At 43.4% G+C, this 24,918-nt stretch overlaps 1 protein-coding gene across 1 annotated transcript; it reads left to right on the top strand.

Moving 5' to 3' along the window:
* Positions 1–1,191: 1,191 nt before the first annotated feature.
* On the top strand, positions 1,192–3,111 carry LOC123429259. The gene is given in 5 exon segments (XM_045113316.1): positions 1,192–1,304; positions 1,366–1,663; positions 1,665–1,787; positions 2,079–2,384; positions 2,482–3,111. Coding segments are annotated over 5 exon segments (1,470 nt in total).
* Positions 3,112–24,918: the final 21,807 nt, after the last annotated feature.

The following is a 24,918-nucleotide window of genomic DNA, read 5'->3' on the forward strand; positions in this document are numbered from 1 at the left end:
AAAGTTATAGCAAGCATCTTGATCTATCTCTATAGATCTTGATGCTCAATGTTCAAGTAGTTCAATCCATGTTTTCCTTTGAAAATCTCCTTTCAAACAACCCTTTATGCTTTCGAGAAATTCTACATCATTTCCGGTCAACAATATGTCAACCACATATACTTATGAGAAATTCTATTGTGCTCCCACTCACTTTCTTGGAAATACAAGTTTCTCATAAACTTTGTATAAAACCAAAAGCTTTGATCATCTCATCAAAGCGTATATTCCAACTCCGAGATGCTTGCTCCAGTCCATAGAAGGATCGCTGGAGATTGCATACTTGTTAGCATCCTTAGGATCGACAAAACCTTCTCGTTGTATCACATACAACGTTTCCTCAAGGAAACTGTCGAGGAAACAATGTTTTAACAACCTATCTGCAAGATTTCATAAATAATGCAGCAACTACTAACATAATTTTAACAAACTTTAGCATCGCTACGGGTGAGAAAATCTCATTGTATTCAACTCCTTGAACTTGTCGGAAACTTCTTTGCCACAAGTCAAGCTTTCGAAATGACGACATTTACCATCATCGTCTGTCTTCCTTTTAAAGATCCACTTCTATTTAATAGCCTTACGTCCATCAAGTAGTTCTTCCAAAGTCCACACTTTGTTTTCATACATGGATCCTATCTCGGATTTCATGGCCTCCAGCCATTTGTCAGAATTCGGGCCCACCATCGCTTCTCCATAGCTCGTAGGTTCATTTTTGTCCAACAACATGACCTCCATGACCTCCTATACTTAGAGGGTGTTTGGATCACTAGTGACTAGAGACTAGAGACTAGTAGTAGTCACTTTTAGTCAGTAAACCTCCAAACACCCCTGACTAATGGGTGACTAAAACTAGTTTAGTCCCTAGTCACCCCACCCCCAACTAAAAGTGACTTTTCTCTCCTCTAATTAATTGGCGGGCCCATCGGCAACGCATCTGCCGCCCCATCCCGCCCCATCCCATTCGCACGCAGGGGGCTGCCGCTCCGCTTTCCACCGCCGCCGCTCCCCTTTCCACCGCCGCCACCGCACTCCGCCGCCGCCGCAGCACTCCGCCGCGCCGCTCCGCGTCCGTACTCCCTTTCCACCGCCGCCGCCGCACTCCCGCCGCGCCCGCAGCACTCCGCCGTGCCGCGCTCCCGCGTCCGTACCATGGACGGCGACGGCGAACTCCCCTTTGATTTCTTCTCGCAGACGGCGTCTTCCGGTGCTGCGGCGCACCACATCGACGAGGACGGGTGGGGGATGACGCCCCCTCGTCTCCGGGGATCCGCCGACCGCGGCTTGGTGGCAGGGGGCTCGGCCGTGGCTCGGTGGCCGGGGGGCTCGGCCGCGGCTCGGTGGCCGGGGGGCTCCGCGCTCCCATCGGGCTGGAGAACATCGACCTCAACGCCGACTCCGCCGTCACCGCCTCCTACCCCAACATGGGCATGTACACGCAACTTTTTCATCAGGGGAGTGCGGCCGGCCATGGTGTGCCCCTCCAGCGGACCAGATCGGACGGTGTGGCGCATCGGCAGGGTCGTCCACCTCGCCAAGGTCTCCCCCCAGTGAGGCCCCAGGATCGTCGTGGCAAGCAGGTAGTCGCGACGTCGGGACGAGGTGGTGCTAGTTCAAGTCGCTCAGGCAGCGGCAGGCAGCGGCAGGCAGCACCGATCATGGTAGAAGATGTTGAGGAAGAAGATGAACCAGCTGAAGAAGATGTTCAGGCAGAGGAAGACGACAGCATGCTGAACCAGCATATCCAGGTACAATATTTGTCTAATTGTTGTGTTTGCTTGAATGAATGTATGTTAAGTGGAAAGTAGAAAGTAGAAACTACAGCTTGTTAAGTGGAAAGTAGAAAGTAGAAACTACAGCAAGGTGTTCAGTTTGGACAAATGAAAGAAAATAGCTATTAAGCAGAAAATGCATGAGGAGATAGTACTTGTTCTGTTTTCTCATACATTTTTCCTGCTACTTGTTCTGTCATATTTATCAAAAATAGTACAGTATCTGAAATAGTACTTGTTCTGTTTTCTCATACATTTTTTTAATAGAGGCCAAAAAGCAAGGCTAACTGGACAGACAGAAATACATTGACTTTATGTGAAATAGCTTGTGAGGAAATAGATGCTGGCAATTACGCTGGTAGAGTTTGGAGCCCTCAGGCGTACAAGAATATGAGGGAGAAATATTGGGAAAGGGCAAAGCTGTGGCATCCAGGCAGGGAATTCAGGAACAAAATAACTAACTTGAAGGGCTTGTACAATGATTGGGTATGGTTGCAGCAGCAAACCGGCTGCGGCCGCGGCTCAGATGGCGAAGTGACGGCAACTGCAGATTGGTGGGAGAAAGAAATCAAGGTATTTATGCTTATATCCTTGCTCCCTCTCCTTCAAGTGTTCATGCTCCAATGACAGAAGATATATATGCTGATTTCTTTCTATTATTTCTTTTCAGGATAGACCAAATCTCAAGAAATTTAGAAATGGTAACCCTGAGTATATGCCCCTGTTACATGAGATATTTCATGAGGTCGCTGTGGATGGTTCATCTGCTTATGTTCCTGGGACAGAAGATTGTTTGGAGTTAAGTAATGATGATGACCTGGATGGCAATGAAGGCTTTGTGTCCAGCCCTATGAGTACCAGCACTCAAAAGAGAGGGAGCCGCTCAGAGTTAAGGAGTACAGCTAGTAGTCCTTCAAAGAGAAGCAAAACTTTAGACAACATGCCTCGTACTCAAGGCAAAACTCGGGGTCCATTTGTGAAATATATGAAGGACATTGAAACTAAGTTGGAGAAGGAAAGTGAGAAAACAGACTCTATTTTGCAGGCTCTTGTGAACCAAGGCAATGAAAAGGTTAGGAGAAGTGAGGAACGTGCTCAGTCAGTAAAAAACTGTCAGAACCTTGCCATTGAGTGTGGAGCATCAGAAGAGTCAGTTGAGTACTTTGTTGCTTGTGATTTATTCAAGGAGAAACACAACAGAACTGTCTTCCAGAACATGAAGACCCCTGAAGCTAGGTTGATATGGTTGAAGAGATGGTGCAGGGCGAAGAACATGTATGCAGCAGATGGCGAGATATGAAGGCAGAATCTGTGTCAGCTAGTCTTGTGTCTTGAGTCATGTGTGTCCTCTTGTGTCTTGAGTCATGTGTGTCCTCTTGTGTCTGGAGTCGTGGATGACATGATTTGTGGACAAATTATTATCTACCGATCTGTGTATTTGCATGTGTCGATGATATGTTCATTATGTCTGTAGACTTCATGATTTCTATTTGCTTGTGCTTTTCTTGCAGAATGAGGATGAATCTAGTGATGAGGACAGTACAGACCAAGATGATGAGTCTAGTGATGAGGACAGGACTGATGAAGATGATGACTCTAGTGATGAGGAAGAAGAATATACAAGGACCAATAGAGTGCTAGCACTACTTCAGTTGAGGCGGCAGAGGCTCAACAAACTAGGTATGGTCGCCCACATGTTTGGTATGTACTACATGGATCGTTTCATGGTTAAAGGGGAAAGGAGAATTTTAAAATCTAAAGAGTCTGGATATGAATGGGTAGTGAGAACTCTAGGAAACAGAACAGATTGCTACAAAATGTTTAGGATGTACCCACCGGTGTTTGATAAACTACATAATCTGCTAGTGGAGTCTTATGGACTGAAGTCAACCAAGAAAATGTCATCAGTTGAGAGTTTAGCTCTCTTTTTATATATAGTTGGATCTCCCCAATCTGTTAGACATGCTGAGAATCGGTTTATCAGGTCCATGGAGACAGTCAGTAGAAAGTTTAACAAAGTTTTGGAATGTATGGTTAAGCTTTCCATTGACATCATTAAGCCACGAGATCCTGAATTTAGAGTTGTCCATGAAAGGTTAAGAGGTGCTCAGTGGTATCCATGGTTCAATGATTGCATTGGAGCAATAGATGGGACTCATGTGCCGGTTGTGGTGCCACCAAACAAGGTTCCACAGTATTTAAGCAGACATGGTTACTGTAGTCAGAATGTTATGGTTGTGTGTGATTTCGACATGAGATTCACTTTTGTGCTTGCGGGGTGGCCTGGATCGGTCCATGATATGAGGCCATTCAAGGATGCTCTTAGCCGGTTTGATCACAAGTTTCCACATCCACCTTCAGGTACAAAACTTGATACTCAGTACAATAGTTTTATGCCTTACATTGACATTTGCTAAAATGCATTGCCATGAACAGGGAAATTTTATCTTGTTGACTCGGGCTACCCCAACAAACAGGGTTATCTTGCACCGTATAGGGGCCAAAAGTATCATTTTCAAGAGTTCCATCAAGGCACCATGCCGAGAGGTAAAAAGGAGCACTTCAATTATACTCATTCTAGACTACGCAATGTCATTGAGCGTTGTTTTGGAGTCTTGAAAAATAAGTGGAGGATTCTTTTCAAAGTACCAAGTTATCCTCTATGCAAGCAAACAAAAATTATTGTGGCATGCATGGCCTTGCACAATTTTATTCGTGAAAGTCATTTGGCGGACAAGGAATTCGATAGGTGTGACAATGATGAGAGTTATCAACCTCTCATTGAGGAAACAAGGAGGAGGAGGCGTCGTAACACTAGGGGTGAAGAAATGGAGCTAGATTCAGTGGATATGAATCGAGTGAGAGATATGATTGCTGATGGTTTGTTCAACAGGCGTTGAGAAATTTGTGATGTTATTTATTTCGTTTCCAACATGTAACGTTATGGGACAATTTTAGTTTTCTTATGTGTGGACAGTTTTGATTTCCTTGTGTGGACAATTTTGATTTCTTATGTATGTACATTTTTCCTTGTGCTTTTCGTGAGGGATAGTCTGGTGCTTGTGTTGCTTGCGTGCGGAGAGAAGAAAAGGGTATTGAGAGCTGTTGTTGCATGGCGTGAGGGAGAAAAGGAAGCTGCTTTCCTTCCTTGCGCGGGAGTATAGCGGTAGTTTCTGTTGCACAAGGGAGAGAAGAGAGATAAATGGAAGGGAGAGAGAAAAATTTAATACTGAGACATTTAATGCTGACTAGTAGTAGTCACCTTCCAAACAGGGCCTGACTAAAAACTTTTAGTCTGACTACTACTAGTCACATGACTAGAGAGTATCCAAACACCCTCTTAGCTAAGTTCTTTCCGAAATGGCATAATCAAGCTTACGTAGCTCCAAGATGACCTATTCCCCCTAACTTAGCTATTAAATGGCTTATAATTAGCTTAGCTACCTCCAAAATGGCTTAATAAGCATAGTTTGCTCCAAAATGACATATTTTACGCAAGTTAGCTCTACAATGACCTATACTTAGCTTGGCTTCCACCTAAATGACATAATTAGCTTAGATAGCTACAAAATGACCTATTTAATTAAAAATGAACTATACTTAGCTAAGTTGTCTCCTAAATGACATAATCGGGCTTACGTAGCTCCAAGATGACCTATTCCCCCTAACTTAGCTATTAAATGGCCTATAATTAGCTTAGCTAGCTCCAAAATGGCTTAATAAGCATAGTTAGCTCCAAAATGACCTATTTTTACCTAAGTAGCTCTAGAATGACATATACTTAGCTTAGTTTCCTCCTAAATGATATAATTAGCTTAGTTAGCTACAAAATGGCCTATTTAATAAAAAAAATGACCTATACTTAGCTAAGTTCTCTCCTAAATGACATAATATGCTTACGTAGCTCCAAGATGACCTATTCCCCCTAACTTAGCTATTAAATGGCCTATAATAAGCTTAGCTAGCTCCAAAATGGCTTAATAAGCATAGTTAGCTCAAAAATGACCTATTTTTACTTAAGTTGCTCCAAAATGACATATACTTAGCTTAGTTTCCTCCTAAATGATGTAGTAAGCTAAATTAGTTCTAAAATGACCTATACTTCTCTTCTTCATCTAGTCTTCTTCTTCTAACTTTCTTATTCCCCATTTTGCATATTACATTCACTTCACGGAAGCTTGGATTATATTGATGGAGTGCTTCAATATGGTTTCTTCTAAAATAGCTTCATGAAAGCTTGGATTGAAACTATTGTAGTATATGGATATAAAACTTTGTATGTATGGATGGAACTAGTGTAATATATGGTTTGGTATGAATGAAACTTGCATAATATGTATGTATTATGGATGAAACTTATTTTAATATGGTTATGAGTATGGCAACAACATTATTTCTGTCAAATATATATATATATATCCCTGATTTGTGTGAAAATTGCTGGATATTATAAAAAATAAAATAAACAGGGGCAGTTTGGATCCTTTGTCGTCTGCCCACCGACGGCAAAGGGGTTGCAACAGACGGCAAAGGGTACAAAGGTTTAGGGTTGAAGCAAACTGGGTGCCCCCTTTTGCCGTCGGCCCACATACATGGCAGGCGGCAAAGGGTCCAACGAGAGGGGTTGGGTGCCCCCCTTTGTCGTCTGCCCACAAGCATGGCAAACGGCAAAGGGAGGGCATGGTAGACAGCAAAGGGTAGGTGGGCCCAGCAGGCTGTCGTTAACACTTAATGGAGGTGCCCGCGGATCTGTCGTCCCATGTTCTTTGTCGTCTACCCCCCCCCCCCCCCCCACGGCAAAGGTTCTTTGTCATCCGCAGGCCAAAGGTAGACGGCAAAGTACCGCTTCACCGGATAATTCTTTGACGTCTAGTTTGCCCTGGGCTGACGATCGGCAAAGGCTTTGCCGTCCAGGGTGCCCCCCTTTGCCGTCTGCCATGGCAGACGACAAAGTCTCTGATTCCTGTAGTGCAATATCCTGAAACCAAGTTATTCCAATGAGTCCACCATACCTACCTATATGCGGTATTACCCTTCCATCCCAAGTAAATTTCATGTGTCACGTCTAAAACCATCAAATAAACATCTATTTTGTGCACTCGTACCGCTCATGCAGCCACGGGGCAATCGATATCTTCCATGCTAAGTGAGTTACTCTCAAGACGGGCGTTTATTTATTGTCATTGCACGAGGAAGGTTGGTAACAAGGGTTCCTAGCCCTGCTTAACCAAAACTAAATCAAAAACAAAATCCTTGGGCAGGATGATATGTTGGAGGGCATCCGTGAATTTGGCTAGCTATGGTTGTGTATGGATGGTGGATAGGAGTAAAACTTTACAATTTCGTTTGGGAACCACCTATAATGAGTTTGGCATGGAAGATACTGAGAACCTTTGTCGTAACGTTGACAGTAAAGAACACCACTCAAAAATTATATTTTCAATCCTTCTTTATAAACTTGAGCTCTAGCACCTCTATAAATCAATTCTTCCCTCTGTGAAGGGCCTATCTATTTACTTTTATGTTCAGTCATCACCCTCTTACTAGAGGCACCTGACCAGAGAGCATTATTGTCATTTTTATGCATTGGGTCTAGTCAATTTTGGTTATGAGAATGACTAGAATCTATTTCTATTCTGAATTATAATATTTAGTCACTACTTTAATTTGAGAGGTGCTCGGTATTTATGTTTTGCGGTCTCAAAAAGGGCTAGTGAGATACCATGTCACCATATTATTTTGTGATTGTTTTGACAAATTTTTGGCATGTGAGATATCTTATTATTGTTTACTAGTTGGTTAAGTATTGCCATGATTGGATATGATGTTTAAATTATTATCATGGATGTGTTTGTTTATGATTTATGCTGAAAACTTGAACACTAGCTAAGCATGTGTATAATAACGAGAACAAAATTATTTGTAAGAGTTTTATTTATCACTTTTAGTTTATCAACTGAATTGCTTGAGGACAAGCAATGAGTTAAGCTTGGGGGAGTTGATATGTCTCCAACACATCTTCTTCTCCAAACACTTTTGCTCTGATTTTTGCCTCTAATTTGCTTGATTTGAATGGAACTAACCCGGACTAACGTTGTTTTCAGCAGAACTACCTTGGTGTTATTTTTGTGCAGAAATAAAAGTTCTCGGAATCGGACGAAATTCTTGTGAATTATTTTTGGGATTTATAAGGATTTATGGAGCGAAGACCTGCCGGAGGGGAAATACTAGGGGGACACAAGCTATCAGGCCCCCCTAGGTTGCGGCCAGATAGCTTGTGGGGCCCTCGAGGCTTCTCCGACCCTAATTCCAATCCTATAAACTCCTATTCGTCGAGAAAAAATAGGAGAGAAGTTTTCATCACGTTTTAAGAGATGGAGCCGCCGCCACCTCGTGCTCTTCCTCTGAATGGCTGATCTGGAGTCCGTTTGGGGCTCCAGAGAGGGGGATTCATCGCCGTCGTCATCACCAACCCTTCTCCATCAATACCACCATCATGCTCACCACTGGGAGTGAGTAATTACTTTGCAGGCTTGCTGGACAGCGGTGGAATTGGATGAGATTGATCATGTAATTGATTTAAGTTTGATAGAGCTTGATCCCTAGTATCCACTATGTTGTGAAATTGATGTTACTATGACTTTTCTATGCTTAATGCTTGTCACTACGGCCCGAGTGACATGATTTTAGATCTGAACCTATCATTTTTCCATGAATATAAGAGTGATTTGGATCTTATCTTGCAAGTTATAGTTACTATTACGTGTCTCGATCTGCATACCCCAAGGTGACAATAATTGGGATTCTTTACGGTGATTGTCGTAGTTTGAGGAGTTCATGTATTCACAATGTGTCAATGCTCTATTCATGTTCTCTATTAAAAGGAGGCATTAAAATCCCTTAGTTTCCAATAGGACCCCACTGCCATGGGAGGGTAGGACAAAAGATGTCATGCAAGTTCTTATCGCAAGCACCTATGACTATATACGGAATACATGCCTACATTATATTGATGCATTGGAGCTAGTTTTGTGTCGCCCTCGTGTGTAACTGTTATATGATCAATGTCATCTAAAACATTATTCACTGCTGATCCACGTGCCTATGTGTTACATTTATTAAATCTTGCTAAGTTACTACTATTGCTGCTACTGTCACGACTGCTACTACTATTACCAAAATTGCTGCTATCACTCTTACTCTTTCAACTATCATTTGTTGTGCTACTAAATATTTGCTGCCGAAGGATATCTCAAGTGTTGTTGAACTGACAAGTCAACTGTTATGGCCAATAAATATTCTTTGGCTCCCCTTATGTTGACTCAATAAATTAGGACGAAATACTACCCTTGAAGACTGTCGCGATCTCCTACACTTGTGGGTTATCAAGCACGCAAGTACAAGCATGGACAGCCATTTCTTGTTGGCGTATACTATGAGGAGTGAAGTTCCACTTGTCGCAAGTTACATAAATATTGCATGGGCAGTATGTGAGAAGGAGAAGATACTAACATTCTGCAAGTGCACTACGATAGTAGGCACATCAATCACCGTGAGGGTACTATCAATGTGGAATTCGAGGACTTCCATCTCTACTTCAACTTCGATGAGCTTGTTGCCACTCTTGTCAAATATTTGATGTTGTAAGTACTTCACAAACTGTGATCAACTTCTCTATACAAGGATGTAAGTGGACAAAAAAACTAATTGTATTGTATTCCTCTCAGAGTATTGACGGGGCACTGAGGGTGCATGCGTATTTCATAGATCCTTATTTAGCAAACGACATTTTACGTAATAATGCTACACGCAAGGATTCCATTGATCGTGTCGCCATTATCTTGTTTAAGTTAAATCTAGCAGAATTCTTCATGTGGCCATATCATGAATGGTAAGTTAAATATACAACCACGCATGCATTAATCGCCTTTCAGTGTTTGACAAAGCTCGTAAGTTCAAGGTTTTCTTAAACTATAGCCAGCATTGGATCTTGGTGGACATTCTTCCAAAACGCAACACGGTTTACTGCGTGGATTCTCTCAGAGTCTCAAATAAGCCTCGGGGTCTAAATGATCTTCAGGATTTCATGGATAGGTATTGAATTCTTTCATGTTAATATGTTCTGTTCATATCTGGTTCAAGAATTGAGTATGTGAAAATTCATCTTCATTTGTAGTGTATTGTCAAAGAACATAACTTTAGGAAGGAGACTGTTCGACCACCAACTATCTCCGGAGCACGTGATCATTTCTCTGGTAAGTGAACGAAATCCGTTATTTTCAGAAGATGCTAGCGAGATGTTCAAGTTTGTAAGTAATCCTCTTTATATTTATATCCAAAGAAAAAAAAACAAAAAGTTACACCGGTTAGGTTGTTCCTAACAGGGCAAATGCATGACTAATATTATAAAAAAATAGTGTCCTCAACAACAAGGGACCAGCCTATGTGCATACTCACTAGTGGGGACAGGGCCTATAGCCCCGGCCCGTAAGGGGCTTTAGTCCCGGTTCACCAACCGAGACTAAAGGGGCGGGACTAAAGGCCTAACCTTTTCGTCCCGGCCCTGTTACAAGCCGGGACTAAAGGTGCTCCACGTGGGCGCCTCGTAGCGCCCCAGGGGCAGGCCCTTTAGTCCCGGTTCGTTACAAGGACCACGACTAAAGATTTTCAGATTTTGCTTATTTTTGGTTTTTTTTTAATGAAATTATTTTTGGGTTTTAGGGTTTTAGGGTTTTAGGGTTTAGGTGTTCGGAAGATTAATGTGATGCCTCGTTTGGTGTTCGGGAATTAGTTTTAATATAATTTAAATAGAAATAATTATGCATATATATATAAGACTAACTTATCTTACAAGCGAGCATATATATACAATTACATGGAGATCTGAATTATCGGGACTAGAGCCCGTCTATTCGATTACATGGACGAACATCAATAATGGCCCCTAGCTACACTAAATCGTCCTTTGTCATCTATAGCTTCCGTCCTCAGAAAGGTCGCAAGCTCCTCTGCAACAGCAATCGCGCGTTGCTCTGGTAGGACCTTCGTCGTCATGGTCGTGTGCTATATAAGAAGAGGAGATGAATATGAATATCAATCATGATAACAAAGAATGACGGGTAAAAATACAGGTGTGAATGTTCATTGCTTACATCGAATCTGTGATCCTTGTGCTGAGAGGTAAACGTGCGAATGGTCTCGCAAACATAGTATCCGCATAGATGCGTTCCCCGTGGCTGCTGGTCGCACTTTACGAAAATAGAATATATATAATCAAAATAATAATCTAGCATCATAAATGTATTGAAAATTAATAGAAGTATATCATACTACTACTTACCTGAGCCGCTCTAAAGGTCAGCTTCTCATGAAAGTTACCGGGAGTCACGCACTTGAACCGCTTCCAAACCCTGCCCGACAAGGATAATGATTTGCTAAGTTTTTCATTAATTGATATATCAGAAAATCATCGAAAGAGACCGATAGAGCGCAAGAATGATTAAAATTACCCTTGGAGCATGTCCTGCAGGCTTTGGAACTGTTCCAAGGGTCTCGATAATGGGTCGAAGGCATCAACTCTTCCCTTATCAATTTGAATGTCCAACAGAATCCAATGAAAGCTGAACATGTATATATATATATATATGTGTGTGTGTGTGTGTGTGTGTGTCAGTAACTTATCAATTACACTTATATGTGAATGGACACAACAGAGTAAAGACCCTCACCTGAAGTTGTATGGAAACAGTATGTGGTCACAGAAATTTTGATTTATTAGAAACCTTAGAAGGTTTTCCTCTCTCTCCTTGGGATAATTAGTTAGCGTCGCTATATGTATTTTATCTTGGTCAATAATCCCAATATTTAGGATGCTCTTACTTTTACAATCCAGAATCTTCATTCTGCATAATAGAGTACAAGTTATATATAGACAATGAATTGAAAAAACTAAACAAGTTATATGTAGACAACGAATTGAAAAACTTACAGACAATAGCAACTCATAAGTGATTTGTCGAGGGCGTCGCCATTGTACATCTGGAAGGGTTCATCAAAGTCGATATGGGTTTGTTCGGGCGGCCGTAGTACTCTTGTGGGACACTCAGCACGATCATCGTTCTCCCATTCTTTGATTCACTTAAGTACCATTGATGCAAGTAACGCATATTTGTTGGGAGATCATCTTTGCTGACCAAAGGCTCACCCATGACAAACTGTGGCTTAGGGGCTACCACAGCCTTGGGTACCTTGTCGTCTTGGGAAGACAGCAATTCTTCAACCGAGACACCACATGCAGCCGCCAACTCCTTTGCACTTTCTAAAGCTAGCCCCTGCACCGAAGGGGGAACATTCTCGGTTAACACCTTGAGGGGTGGGATCGACTGTTTGGCCTGTTGTCCAAGCTGAGGAACGTCTGATTTTTTCTTGCTTGTAGTTGAACTTGATTCGCTCCCACTTGCACTTGCACGTGATCTGCTCTTTTTCACTTCCTTCTGCAATGTGCGTGTATAGTCATCAGGCTTATGGTGGAAGTCATAAGGTCTGATATAGGAAGATTAGCATGACGTACCTTTGGGAGGGGCGATAGTTTGCGCTTTGGGGTGCTCTGTGGCTTAGGAATCGTCGGCGGAGCGTTCTTGGTGGCACGCTCCCGCTTAGTATCCGGAGCGGGCGGCGGCAGAGACGGACGACCCAAGTCCGGCGGCGGTGATCGATATGGACTCGTGTTGTGCTGGCCGACGTCATGTGGAGGGCTTGCACGTGATCTGCTCTTTTTCACTTCCTTCTGCAATGTGCGTGTATAGTCATCAGGCTTATGGTGTAAGTCATACTGTGATGGAAGGGGGTACGATCATAAGGTCCGATAGGAAGATTAGCATGACGTACCTTTGGGAGGGGCGACCGTTTGCGCTTTGGGGTGCTCTGTGGCTTAGGAATCGTCGGCAGAGCGTTCTTGGTGGCACGCTCCCACTTTGTATCCGTGGCAGGCTCAGGCATTGTATCCGGAGCGGGCGGCCGTGGAGCGTTCTTGGTGGCACGCTCCCGCTTTGTATCCGTGGCAGGCTCAGGCTTTGTATCCGGAGTGGGCGGCGGCGGAGCGTTCTTGGTGGCACGCTCCCGCTTTGTATCCGTGGCAGGCTCAGGCTTTGTGTCCGGAGCGGGCGGCGGCGGAGCGTTCTTGGTGGCACGCTCCCGCTTTGTATCCATGGCAGGCTCAGGCTTTGTATCCGGAGCGGGCGGCGGCGGAGCGTTCTTGGTGGCACGCTCCCGCTTGGTATCCGTGGAGGCTCGGGCTTTGTATCCGGAGCGGGCGGCAGCGGAGCGTTCTTGGTGGAACGCTCCCGCTTTGTATCCGTTGCAGGCTCAGGCTTTGTATCTGGAGCGGGCGGCGGCGGAGACGGACGACCCAAGTCCGGCGGCGGTGATCGAGATGGACTCGTGTTGTGCTGGCCGACGTCATGTGGAGGGCTTGGAGGTAATGGAGGTGTAGGTGACCTGCGACGACTCAGAGGCAGTGTTGTCCTTGGGGCCGAGCCTGGAAGCTTGATGTAGTTCTTGTCCCATAGGATGACTCCACCCAGTACTTCTCCGAGTGTCCTCTCATCTTGGGGTCCAGCTATGTCGAGCTCCATATCACTAAACCCCATCATGATTTCATCCACCCCGACTTTAGCAAAGCCAGCTGGAATCTCACGGCCATGCCAGCGTGCATCAGGGCCAGAAGGTAAAGCTTGTCCGACGGCCACCTTCATGGATATGTTCTTGAATTTTTTATGGAGTTCACATGATGTTGACTCCTTGATTCCATCCACGGGGTAGCCGGGACCGCCCTCTATCATTCTTCGTTCATCGCCGGGCGGGGCCTCAGATTCAGCCACGCTGCTTTTCCGCTTAGATGGGGCGTCGGTAGTATCAAGTGCAGGATCTTCCTGGCGCGGTACTCCTCTAAGCTCATCAATCTGCTTATGTTGCTCGTTAATCCTGGCAAGAAACTGGTTGAACTTGTCATTCTCCTCATCCTGCTACCGCTTCTTTGCTCTCTCTCGGCTTCTGTAAGTGTCTTGGTCTCTGGCAAACCCAAGCCACCACGGGTAAGATGGACCGAAGCCTCGCGTTCGTCCTCCATGTTCGTCATTGCCGAGGACCAGTGTGAGCAAATCTTTATCTCTATCTGTAGTGAACTTTCTTTGTCCCTCCTTAATTTCTTTCACTATCTTTTTCCAATTCTCCCTCGGTATCCTAAGATTGTCATTGCAGATGAGGTCCCCTGTTGTTTCGTCGTACGACCCACCATGCGCAAGGAACCAATTTCTTGCTCTCAATTCCCACTCATCACGGAGTGGTTCAGGTACGATGCCTTTATCTATCAGATCTTGCTCTTTCTTTTCCCACTTTGGGATGGCAGTCTCATAGCCCCTTGGCCCGAGCTTGTGGTGATATTTATTCTTGTCGGCATTTATCTTGTTCTTTTCTGATAATGCTTGTGCATCTTCTGACTCCTTGTACTCTTGAAATTCCTTCCAGTGATTCGCCTGCTTGGCTAGATAACCCTCGAATACTGGCACTTTCTTTGTCTCCAGATAGTTTTTCCATAGCTTCTTCTTTGAGCTACGGAACAGTTCGGCCATCTTCTTTAGAGTCCACTCTTGACTTTGGCCCTCAGTTTGTGTGCGGCGTCTTCATTCTCACATTCTGGCAGGTTGAAATGTGACATGAGATCATTCCAAAGATTATCTTTGTACCTTTCAGCGACATAGTCACTGTCGGCTGCCCCTTTGCGCTTGTTCCACTCCCGAACGTTGATCGGGACGTGATCCCTAACGAGAACTCCGCATTGCTTCTTGAATGTGTCAGCAGCATTCTTAGGAAGCTTGGGTTCGCCCGTAGGCATTATCACCTCAAAGGTGTAATGCGTCCGTGCATCCAACTTTCTAGTCGGGCCTCGTTTCGTAGATTTGCTCGATGTGGAGGCCTAAGAGGGAGAAACATTCGTCAAATGAATGTATATGTATACAATATAGAGCTATCTCCAATATTTTTCACATATTACAAGTGATTGTCGAACTTCATATGTATACCTCGCCGGACTTTATTATTTCTTCACCGGCTTCTCCATCAGTGGAGCTATCACCTTCACCGTCACGGGACCTATCTCCTGCCCCATCGGCTTCATCTTCGTGTCGCTCGACCTCCATTCCATATCCGAAGTCGTTTAGATATGACGTCGGAGATTCGGCTGGTTCAACGTCGGGGCCGTCTTTGATTATATCTTCGAGAAGTTCTTCCTCTTCGAGGTTCCTGATATGTGGATCCATAGTTCTGCAAAAAACGGACATTTGATTAACTAATAAACTAACAAACTAGCCGGGCGGAAACTTCGAAGGCTCGTTTTATATAGGAGGACCTTTAGTCCCGGGTCTTGGCTAGAACCTAAACTCTAAAATACCAGCCGGGCGGAGCCCAGTCCCGGACACTTAAGCATATACAATAGCAAAATTAAACTAGTTCTATTAATTTTCTTGCTAAAAATAAACTATTAACACTTAAGCATATACAATAGAAAAATTAAACTATTAACACTTAAGCATATACAATAGCAATAATCTAAGAAACACTATTAACACTTAAGCATATACACTATACCATAGCAAAATTAAATGACAAAAAAAATATTTCTTCTTCTTGTAACCCTAAACTAATTTTTTCTCTTCTTCTATTTCTCCTCTTCTTCTACTTCTTCTTCTACTTCTACTTCTCCTCTTCTTCTACTACTTCTCCTCTCCTCTTCTTCTATTTTTCCTCTTCTTCTCCTCTCCTCCTCTTCTTATTCTCCTTTTTCTTCTTTTCTTCTCCTCCTCTTCTTATTCTCCTTTTTCTTCCTTTCTTCCCTTTTTCTTATTTTCTTCTCCTTTTTCTTCCTTTCTTCTCCTTTTTCTTCCTTTCTTCTCCTTTTTCTTCCTTTCTTCTCCTTTTTCTTCCTTTCTTCTCCTTTTTCTTCCTTTCTTCTCCTTTTTCTTCCTTTCTTCTCCTTTTTCTTCTTTGCTTGTGCTGGACGGAGTGTTGGGGAGGAGGGGGCGTGGGGCTTACCGGCTGGAGGTGTCGACGGCGCGCGGCGAGGAGGACGGCGACGTGCCGCGAGGAGGGCGGAGCGCGGCGAGGAGGACGGCGGCGGCGAGCAGGACAACGGCGACGGCGAGGAGGACGGCAGGCGGCGGCGAGCAGGACGGCGAGCAGCCTGATGGCGTCGTCGAGTTCGTCGCTTGCCGCGCCGGGCAGGAGAACGAGAGGAAGAAGAAGAGAAAATGGACGATTTGGGTTCGAAATTTTCTAACTCCCGCTTATACAGGTGCATCTTTAGTCCCGGTTCGGGGCTCGATCTGGGACTAAAGACCCCTTTAGTCCCGGGTGGAGCCACGACCCGGGACTAAAGGCCCTTTTTTGGCAGACCAAAAGGCGGGAAGCAGGGGCCTTTAGTCCCGGGGCGTGGCTAGCCACGACCCGGGACTAAAGGCCCTTTTTCGGCACACAAGAAGGTGGGAAGCAGGGGCCTTTAGTCCCGGGGCGTGGCAAGAACCGGGACTAAAGTTTTGCCTATATAAACCCTCGCCCCTGCCCGCCATATCCCCTGTTTTTTGGTTGTTGAAGTGTGACCATGCCATGCTCTTGCCACTCTAGTTCATGCACATGACGTGTTCGATGAAATGCCCGAGCCACTCTACTTAAGCTTTCTCCTCTCCAAGCTCGACCTCCAAGCTCCATTTTCCTTAATATTTGTCTAGGTTTGGCCGTGCACCAACTGCGAGCACCACCGTGGTGAGCCTCTTGTTCTTATCTTCTTTTTAAAATCAAAAAAATCTTACTTGTATGATTTAGATACATACTTGTATAAATTACTCACTTTCATTATTTTTTGTTATTATATAGTGCGATGGTTTTGGTATCCGCCTCCGTCGGCCCTCGTCCTGTCTATGATTCGGATGTGGTATATATTATCATTTATAACTATTTATTTTATTTAGTGTTTATGACAATTATGACGACCAATGTGACATATATTTTTTTAATCTAGGAGGTATGTGAACCGGAAATTCCAACCCACATAAAAATTCTTTTCAAGAAGTTATATTTGGTTGAAAAAGAAAACAAATACTTGAAGAAAAAATTGAAAATAATTGAGGATAAGAATATGGAACTGGAGTTGCATGTCGCCGATGTCATCGATGATCGCAAGATGAAGATCGATGCGATGCGGTTGAAGATGGATGCAATGCGCTTGAAGATGGATGAAATGCGCTTGAAGATTAGGAATATTAGAAAATATGTCATTGATAAAGAGGCTTGGTATCATTATGCTGTTGGGTCAATTGTTACCTTAGTTGCGATTTTGATCGCGTTTGTTGTTGCATTTAAATGTTTTACATAGTTGTATGTTGTTTTATGAGAGAACTTTATGTATTTATTTTTTGCAATAATAACATTTGATCACTAGTGTTCTTTGGCTTTAATGTGATGATGAACTTGTATTAATTTGGTCATATGTTCTGCAATGGTTTTTTCAACTTATTTGAACTCCATACTTTTTGTGTGTTCAAAATGCACCATTCAAAGGCACATCACAAAATTTCAACAATTTCTGACTTCATTTAGTATATTTCGTGCATTTACTTATTTTTTTGAGCTAGTTGTCCCTGAAATTGAAAAGCACTACAAATGAACTCTGAAAATGTTGAAAGTTGGCATGCTATCATCATTTCACCCACATAGCATGTGTTAAAAAGTTGAGAGGGCTACGACAAAAACTGGAAGCACTTCATGTACAAAACTGACAATCTCTCTCGAAGTATCAGGGTTTCGAACGAGAACTCATCTCTTACAAAGGGATTTCATTTTTTTTTTGAACTTATTTGAACTCCATACTTTTTGTGTGTTCAAAATGCACCATTCAAAGGCACATCACAAAATTTCAACAATTTCTGACTTCATTTGGTATATTTCGTGCATTTACTTATTTTTTTGAGCTAGTTGACCCTGAAATTGAAAAGCACTACAAATGAACTCTGAAAATGTTGAAAGTTGGCATGCTATCATCATTTCAAACACATAGCATGTGTTAAAAAGTTGAGAGGGCTACGACAAAAACAGGATGCACTTCGTGTACAAAACAGACAATCTCTCTCGAAGTATCAGGGTTTCGAACGAGAACTCATCTCTTACAAAGGGATTTCATTTTTTTGAACTTATTTGAACTCCATACTTTTTGTGTGTTCAAAATGCACCATTCAAAGGCACATCACAAAATTTCAACAATTTCTGACTTCATTTGGTATATTTCGTGCATTTACTTATTTTTTTTGAGCTAGTTGACCCTGAAATTGAAAAGCACTACAAATGAACTCTGAAAATGTTGAAAGTTGGCATACTATCATCATTTCACCCACATAGCATGTGTTAAAAAGTTGAGAGGGCTACGACAAAAACTGGATGCACTTCGTGTACAAAACGGACAATCTCTCTCGAAGTATCAAGGTTTCGAACGAGAACTCATCTCTTACATGGATACTATGAAAATGAAAAGTGTTTGAAATTTAGTACATTCCATACATGCATTACATAAAAGGTTTAATACATTATTACATTATTGCACCAATATTCCTATCTATTATTTCTGTTTTCTTCTGGGTCGTAGCCATTGAGAATCTTCATCATTCAGTAGGATGCTTGGGTCAGTTTTCACTTTGAAGGGCCGAATTTCATGAAACTTATTATAATCTTCTGACATGTTTGTATTATCATCTACTCCCACGATGTTTCTTTTCCCTGAAAGAACTATGTGGCGTTTTGGCTCATCGGACGATATCTTCTTTTGCTGATTTCTTTTTCTCGTTAATGTAGACATGTCCTTCACATAGAAAACCTGAGCGACATCATTGGCTAGGACAAATGGTTCGTCATGTATGCAAGATTGTTGAGATCCACTGTTGTCATGTCGTACTTTTGGTCTACAACTACCCTGCCTCCTGTCAGCTTCACCATTTGCACCAAAATAAAGGGATCTTAAAAGTAGGTCCATAGTCAAGTTCCCATATCTCCTCTATGTACCCGTAATATGTTTCCAAACAGTGCCTATTCTCGTCTGTTGCATCAAAGCGGACACCACTATTTTGGTTGGTGCTCTTTTTATCTTGGGCAACCGTGTAAAATGTATTCACATTTATCTCATACCCTTGGAAAGTACATATAGTCGAAGATGGTGGCCTGGCCAAACAGTACAGCTCATCTTCAACGGTGTCGTCATTCATGAGATGTGTCTGCAACCAACTGCCGAAAGTCTTCTCGTGTTCCCCTTTAATCCAAGAGTTAGCCTTCCCCGGGTTCTCGGAGCGTAGAATATTCTTGTGTCTCACGATATACGGAGCCACCATGGTGGAATTGTGTAGAACTGTGTAGTGTGCTTGAGAGAAAGAATGCCCGTCCATACATACTTTTGCTTTCCTTCCTAGTGTGCCTTTTCCTGTCAGCCTACCCTCATACCGAGATGCAGGAACACCAATCGGCTTAAGGTCAGGAAGAAAGTCCACACAAAACTCAATGGCCTCCTCTGTTCCATAGCCCTTGGAGATGCTTCCTTCTGGCCTAGCACGGTTACGAACATATTTCTTTAAGACTCCCATGAACCTCTCGAAGGGGAACATATTGTGTAGAAACACAGAACTGAGAATTCTAATCTCTTCGACAAGGTGAACTAGGAGGTGTGTCATTATATTGAAGAAGGATGGCGGGAACAACAACTCAAAGCTGACCAGACATTGGACCACATCAATCTGTAACCCTGATAGACTTTCTCGATCGATTACCTTCTGAGAAATTGCATTGAGGAATGCACATACCTTCACAATTGCCAGGCGAACATTTTCTGGTAGAATTCCCCTCAATGCAACCGGAAGCAATTGCGTCATAAGCACGTGGCAGTCATGAGACTTTAGGTTTTGGAATTTTTTGTCTTTCATATTTACGATTCCCTTTATATTCGACGAGAAGCCAGTCGGGACCTTGATACTGAACAGGACTTCAAAGAAGATTTCCTTCTCTTCCTTAGTAAGAGCGTAGCTGGCACGCCCTTGAAACTGCCCTGGATGCATGCCATCTCTTCCTTTATGACGTTCCTGGTCCTCCCGTGCTTCCGGTGTATCTTTTGACTTCCCATACAAGCCCAGGAAGCCTAGAATATTCACGCAGAGATTCTTCGTCAGGTGCATCACGTCGATTGCCGAGCGGACCTCATGGACTTCCCAGTAGGGTAGCTCCCAAAATATAGATTTCTTCTTCCACATGGGTACGCGCTTATCAGGGCCGTTAGGAACAGGTTGGCTGCCAGGACCCTTTCCAAAGATTACATTTAAATCTTTGACCATATCAAATACTTCAGCACCAGTACAGATGACAGGCTTCCCCCGGGTTCTGCCTTGCCATTGAAATGCTTGCCTTTTTTCTTTAAGGGATGCTTGGGCGGAAGAAAACGACGATTGTACGGATACACATTCTTCCTACAGTTGTCGAGATATATACTTTCTGTCTGATCCAAACAGTGCGTGCATGCATTGTATCCCTTGTTTGATTGTCCTGAAATGTTACTAAGAGCAGGCCAATCATTGATGGTTACGAAAAGCAACGCTCGAAGGTCAAATTCCTCTTGTTTGTGCTCGTCCCACACACGTACACCTGGTTCGGCCCACAGCTGTAAAAGTTCATCAACTAATGGCCTTAGGTACACATCAATATCGTTGCCGGGTTGCTTTGGACCTTGTATAAGCACTGGCATCATAATGAACTTCCGCTTCATGCACAACCAAGGAGGAAGGTTGTAGATACATAGAGTAACGGGCCAGGTGCTGTGACTGCAACTCTGTTGGGGAACGTCGCATGGGAAACAAAAATTTTCCTACGCGCACGAAGACCTATCATGGTGATGTCCATCTACGAGAGGGGATGAGTGATCTACGTACCCTTGTAGATCGTACAGCAGAAGCGTTAGAGAACGCGGTTGATGTAGTGGAACGTCCTCACGTCCCTCGATCCGCCCCGCGAACAATCCCGCGATCAGTCCCACGATCTAGTACCGAACGGACGGCACCTCCGCGTTCAGCACACGTACAGCTCGACGATGATCTCGGCCTTCTTGATCCAGCAAGAGAGACGGAGAGGTAGAAGAGTTCTCCGGCAGCGTGACGGCGCTCCGGAGGTTGGTGATGATCTCGTCTCAGCAGGGCTCCGCCCGAGCTCCGCAGAAACGCGATCTAGAGGAAAAACTATGGAGGTATGTGGTCGGGCTGCCGTGGCAAAAGTTGTCTCAAATCAGCCCTAATACCTCAGTATATATAGGAGGGAGGGGGAGGGAAGAGGCAGCCTCAAACCCTCAAGGGTTGGCCGAAATTGGAGGTGGAGGAGTCCTACTCCAATCCTACTTGGAGTAGGATTCCACCTTCCCACTTGGAAACTCTTTCCACCTTGTGTTTTTTCCTTCTCAAACCTTATGGGCCTAAGTGGGAACTTATTCCAGCCCACTAGGGGCTGGTTTATCTCTTCCCACAGCCCATGAGACCCCTTGGGGCGTGACACCCCTCCCGATGGTCCCCGGCACCCCTCCCGGCACTCCCGGTACACTACCGATGAGCCCGAAACTTTTCCGGTAATGCACGAAAACCTTCCGGTAACCAAATGAGGTCATCCTATATATCAATCTTCGTTTCCGGACCATTCCGGAAACCCTCGTGACGTCCGTGATCTCATCCGGGACTCCGAACAACATTCGGTAACCAACCATATAACTCAAATACGCATAAAACAACGTCGAACCTTAAGTGTGCAGACCCTGCGGGTTCGAGAACTATGTAGACATGACCCGAGAGACTCCTCGGTCAATATCCAATAGCGGGACCTGGATGCCCATATTGGATCCTACATATTCTACGAAGATCTTATCGTTTGAACCTCAGTGCCAAGGATTCGTATAATCCCGTATGTCATTCCCTTTGTCCTTCGGTATGTTACTTGCCCGAGATTCGATCGTCAGTATCCGCATACCTATTTCAATCTCGTTTACCGGCAAGTCTCTTTACTCGTTCCGTAATACAAGATCCCGCAACTTACACTAAGTTACATTGCTTGCAAGGCTTGTGTGTGATGTTGTATTACCGAGTGGGCCCCGAGATACCTCTCCGTCACACGGAGTGACAAATCCCAGTCTTGATCCATACTAACTCAACGAACACCTTCGGAGATACCTGTAGAGCATCTTTATAGTCACCCAGTTACGTTGCGACGTTTGATACACACAAAGTATTCCTCCGGTGTTAGTAAGTTATATGATCTCATGGTCATAGGAATAAATACTTGACACGCAGAAAACAGTAGCAACAAAATGACACGATCAACATGCTACGTCTATTAGTTTGGGTCTAGTCCATCACATGATTCTCCTAATGATGTGATCCCGTTATCAAGTGACAACACTTGCCTATGGCCAGGAAACCTTGACCATCTTTGATCAACGAGCTAGTCAACTAGAGGCTTACTAGGGACAGTGTTTTGTCTATGTATCCACACAAGTATTGTGTTTCCAATCAATACAATTATAGCATGGATAATAAACGATTATCATGAACAAAGAAATATAATAATAACTAATTTATTATTGCCTCTAGGGCATATTTCCAACAGTCTCCCACTTGCACTAGAGTCAATAATCTAGTTCACATCACCATGTGATTCCAATGAATCCAACACCCATATAGTTATGGGGTCTGATCACGTCTTGCTCGTGAGAGAGGTTTTAGTCAACGGTTCTGAAACTTTCAGATCCGTGCGTCCTTTACAAATCTTTATGTCATCTTATAGATGCTGCTACTACGTGCTATTCGGAAATGCTCCAAATATCTACTCTACTATACGAATCCGTTTCACTACTCATAGTTATTCGGATTAGTGTCAAAGCTTGCATCGACGTAACCTTTTACGACAAACTCTTTAACCACCTCCATAATCGAGAAAAATCCCTTAGTCCATTAGTTACTAAGGATAAATTTTTGACCGCTGCTAGTGATTCAATCATGGATCACTCTGTGTACCTCTCAACATATTTTGAGTCAAGGCACATATCAGGTGCGGTACACAGCATGGCATACTTTAGATTTTATGGCTAAGGCATAGAAGACGACCTTCGTCTATTCTCTTTATTCTGCCGTGGTCGGGTTTTGAGTCTTACTCAAACTCACACCTTACAACGCAACCAAGAACTCCTTCTTTGCTGATCTATTTTGAACTCCTTCAAAAACTTGTCAAGGCATGCATCTTGTTGAAACTTCCATTAAGCGCTTTCGATCTATCTCCATAGATCTTTGATGCTCAACGTTCAAGTAGCTCAATCCAGGTATTCCTTTGAAAACTCCTTTCAAACAACCTTGTATGCTTTACAGAAATTCTACATTACTTCTGATCCACAATATGTCAACCACATATACTTATCAGAAATTCTATAGTGCTCCCACTCACTTCTTTGGAAATACAAGTTTCTCATAAACCTTGTACAAACCCAAAATCTTTGATCATCTCATCAAAGTGCTTATTCCAACTCCGAGATGCTTGCACCAGTCCATTGAAGGATCGCTGGAGCTTGCATACTTGTTAGTATCCTTAGGATCGACAAAACCTCATGGTTGTATCTCATACAATGTTTGCTCAAGGAAACCGTCGAGGAAACAATGTTTTGACATCCTACGTGCAATATTTCATAAATAATGCAGCAACTACTAACATAATTCCAACAGACCTTTAGCATCGCTACGAGTGAGAAAGTATCATCATAGTCAACTGTTTGATCTTGTCGAAAACATCTTTGCGACAAGTCGAGCTTTTCTTAATAGTGACTTATCACCATCATTGTCTGTCTTCTTTTAAAGATCCATTTTTACTCAATAGTCCTATGACCATCAAGTAGTTCTACCAAAGTCTACACTTTGTTTTCACACATGGATCCTCTCTCGGATTTTATGGCTTGCAGCCATTTGTCGGAATCTGGGCCCACCATCGCTTTCTCCATAACTCGTAGGTTCACTATTTCTCAACAACATGACCTCCAAGACAGGGTTACCGTACTACTCTGCAGCAGTACGCGACCTTGTCGACCTACGAGGTTTGTAGTAACTTGATCCGATGCTTGATGATCACCATCATCAGCTTCCACTTCAATTGGTGTAGGCGCCACAGGAACAACTTCCTGCGCCCTGCTACACACTGGTTGAAGTGATGGTTCAATAACCTCATCAAGTTCTACTACCTTCCCACTCAATTCTTTCGAGAGAAACCTTTCCTCGAGAAAGGATCCGTTTCTATAAACAAACACTTTGCTTTCGGATCTGAGATAGGAGATGTACCCAACTGTTTTGGATATCCTATGAAGATGCATTTATCCGCTTTGGGTTCGAGCTTATCAGACTGAAACTTTTTCACATAAGTGTCGAAGCCCCAAACTTTCAAGAAACGACAGTTTAGATTTCTCCAAACCTCAGTCTATACTGTGTCATCTCAACGGAAATACGCGGTGCCCTATTTAAAGTGAATGCGGTTGTCTCTAATGCATAACCCATAAACGATAGTGGTAATTCGATAAGAGACATCACAGTATGCACCATACTAAATAGTGCGTGGCTATGACGTTCAGACACATCATCACACTATGATGTTCCAGGTGGCATGAACTGTGAAACAATTTCCACATTGTCTTAACTGTGTACCAAAAACTCGTAACTCAGATATTCATTTCCATGATCATATCGTAGACAGTTTATCCTCTTGTTACGACGAACTTCACTCTAAAACGGAATTGAACTTTTCAACATTTTAGACTTGTGATTCATTAAGTAAATACTCCTGTATCTACTCAAATCGTCAGTGAAGTAAGAACATAATGATATCCACTGCGTGCCTCAGCACCCATTGGACTGCATACATCAAAATGTATCACTTCCAACAAGTTACTATCTTATTTCATCTCAATGAAAAACAAGGCCTTGCTCATGTGGTATGATTCGCATGTCACTAGTGATTCGAA

This window comes from Hordeum vulgare, chromosome 2H (genome assembly GCF_904849725.1).
Source record: "Hordeum vulgare subsp. vulgare chromosome 2H, MorexV3_pseudomolecules_assembly, whole genome shotgun sequence".
Classification (NCBI taxonomy): Eukaryota; Viridiplantae; Streptophyta; class Magnoliopsida; order Poales; family Poaceae; genus Hordeum; species Hordeum vulgare.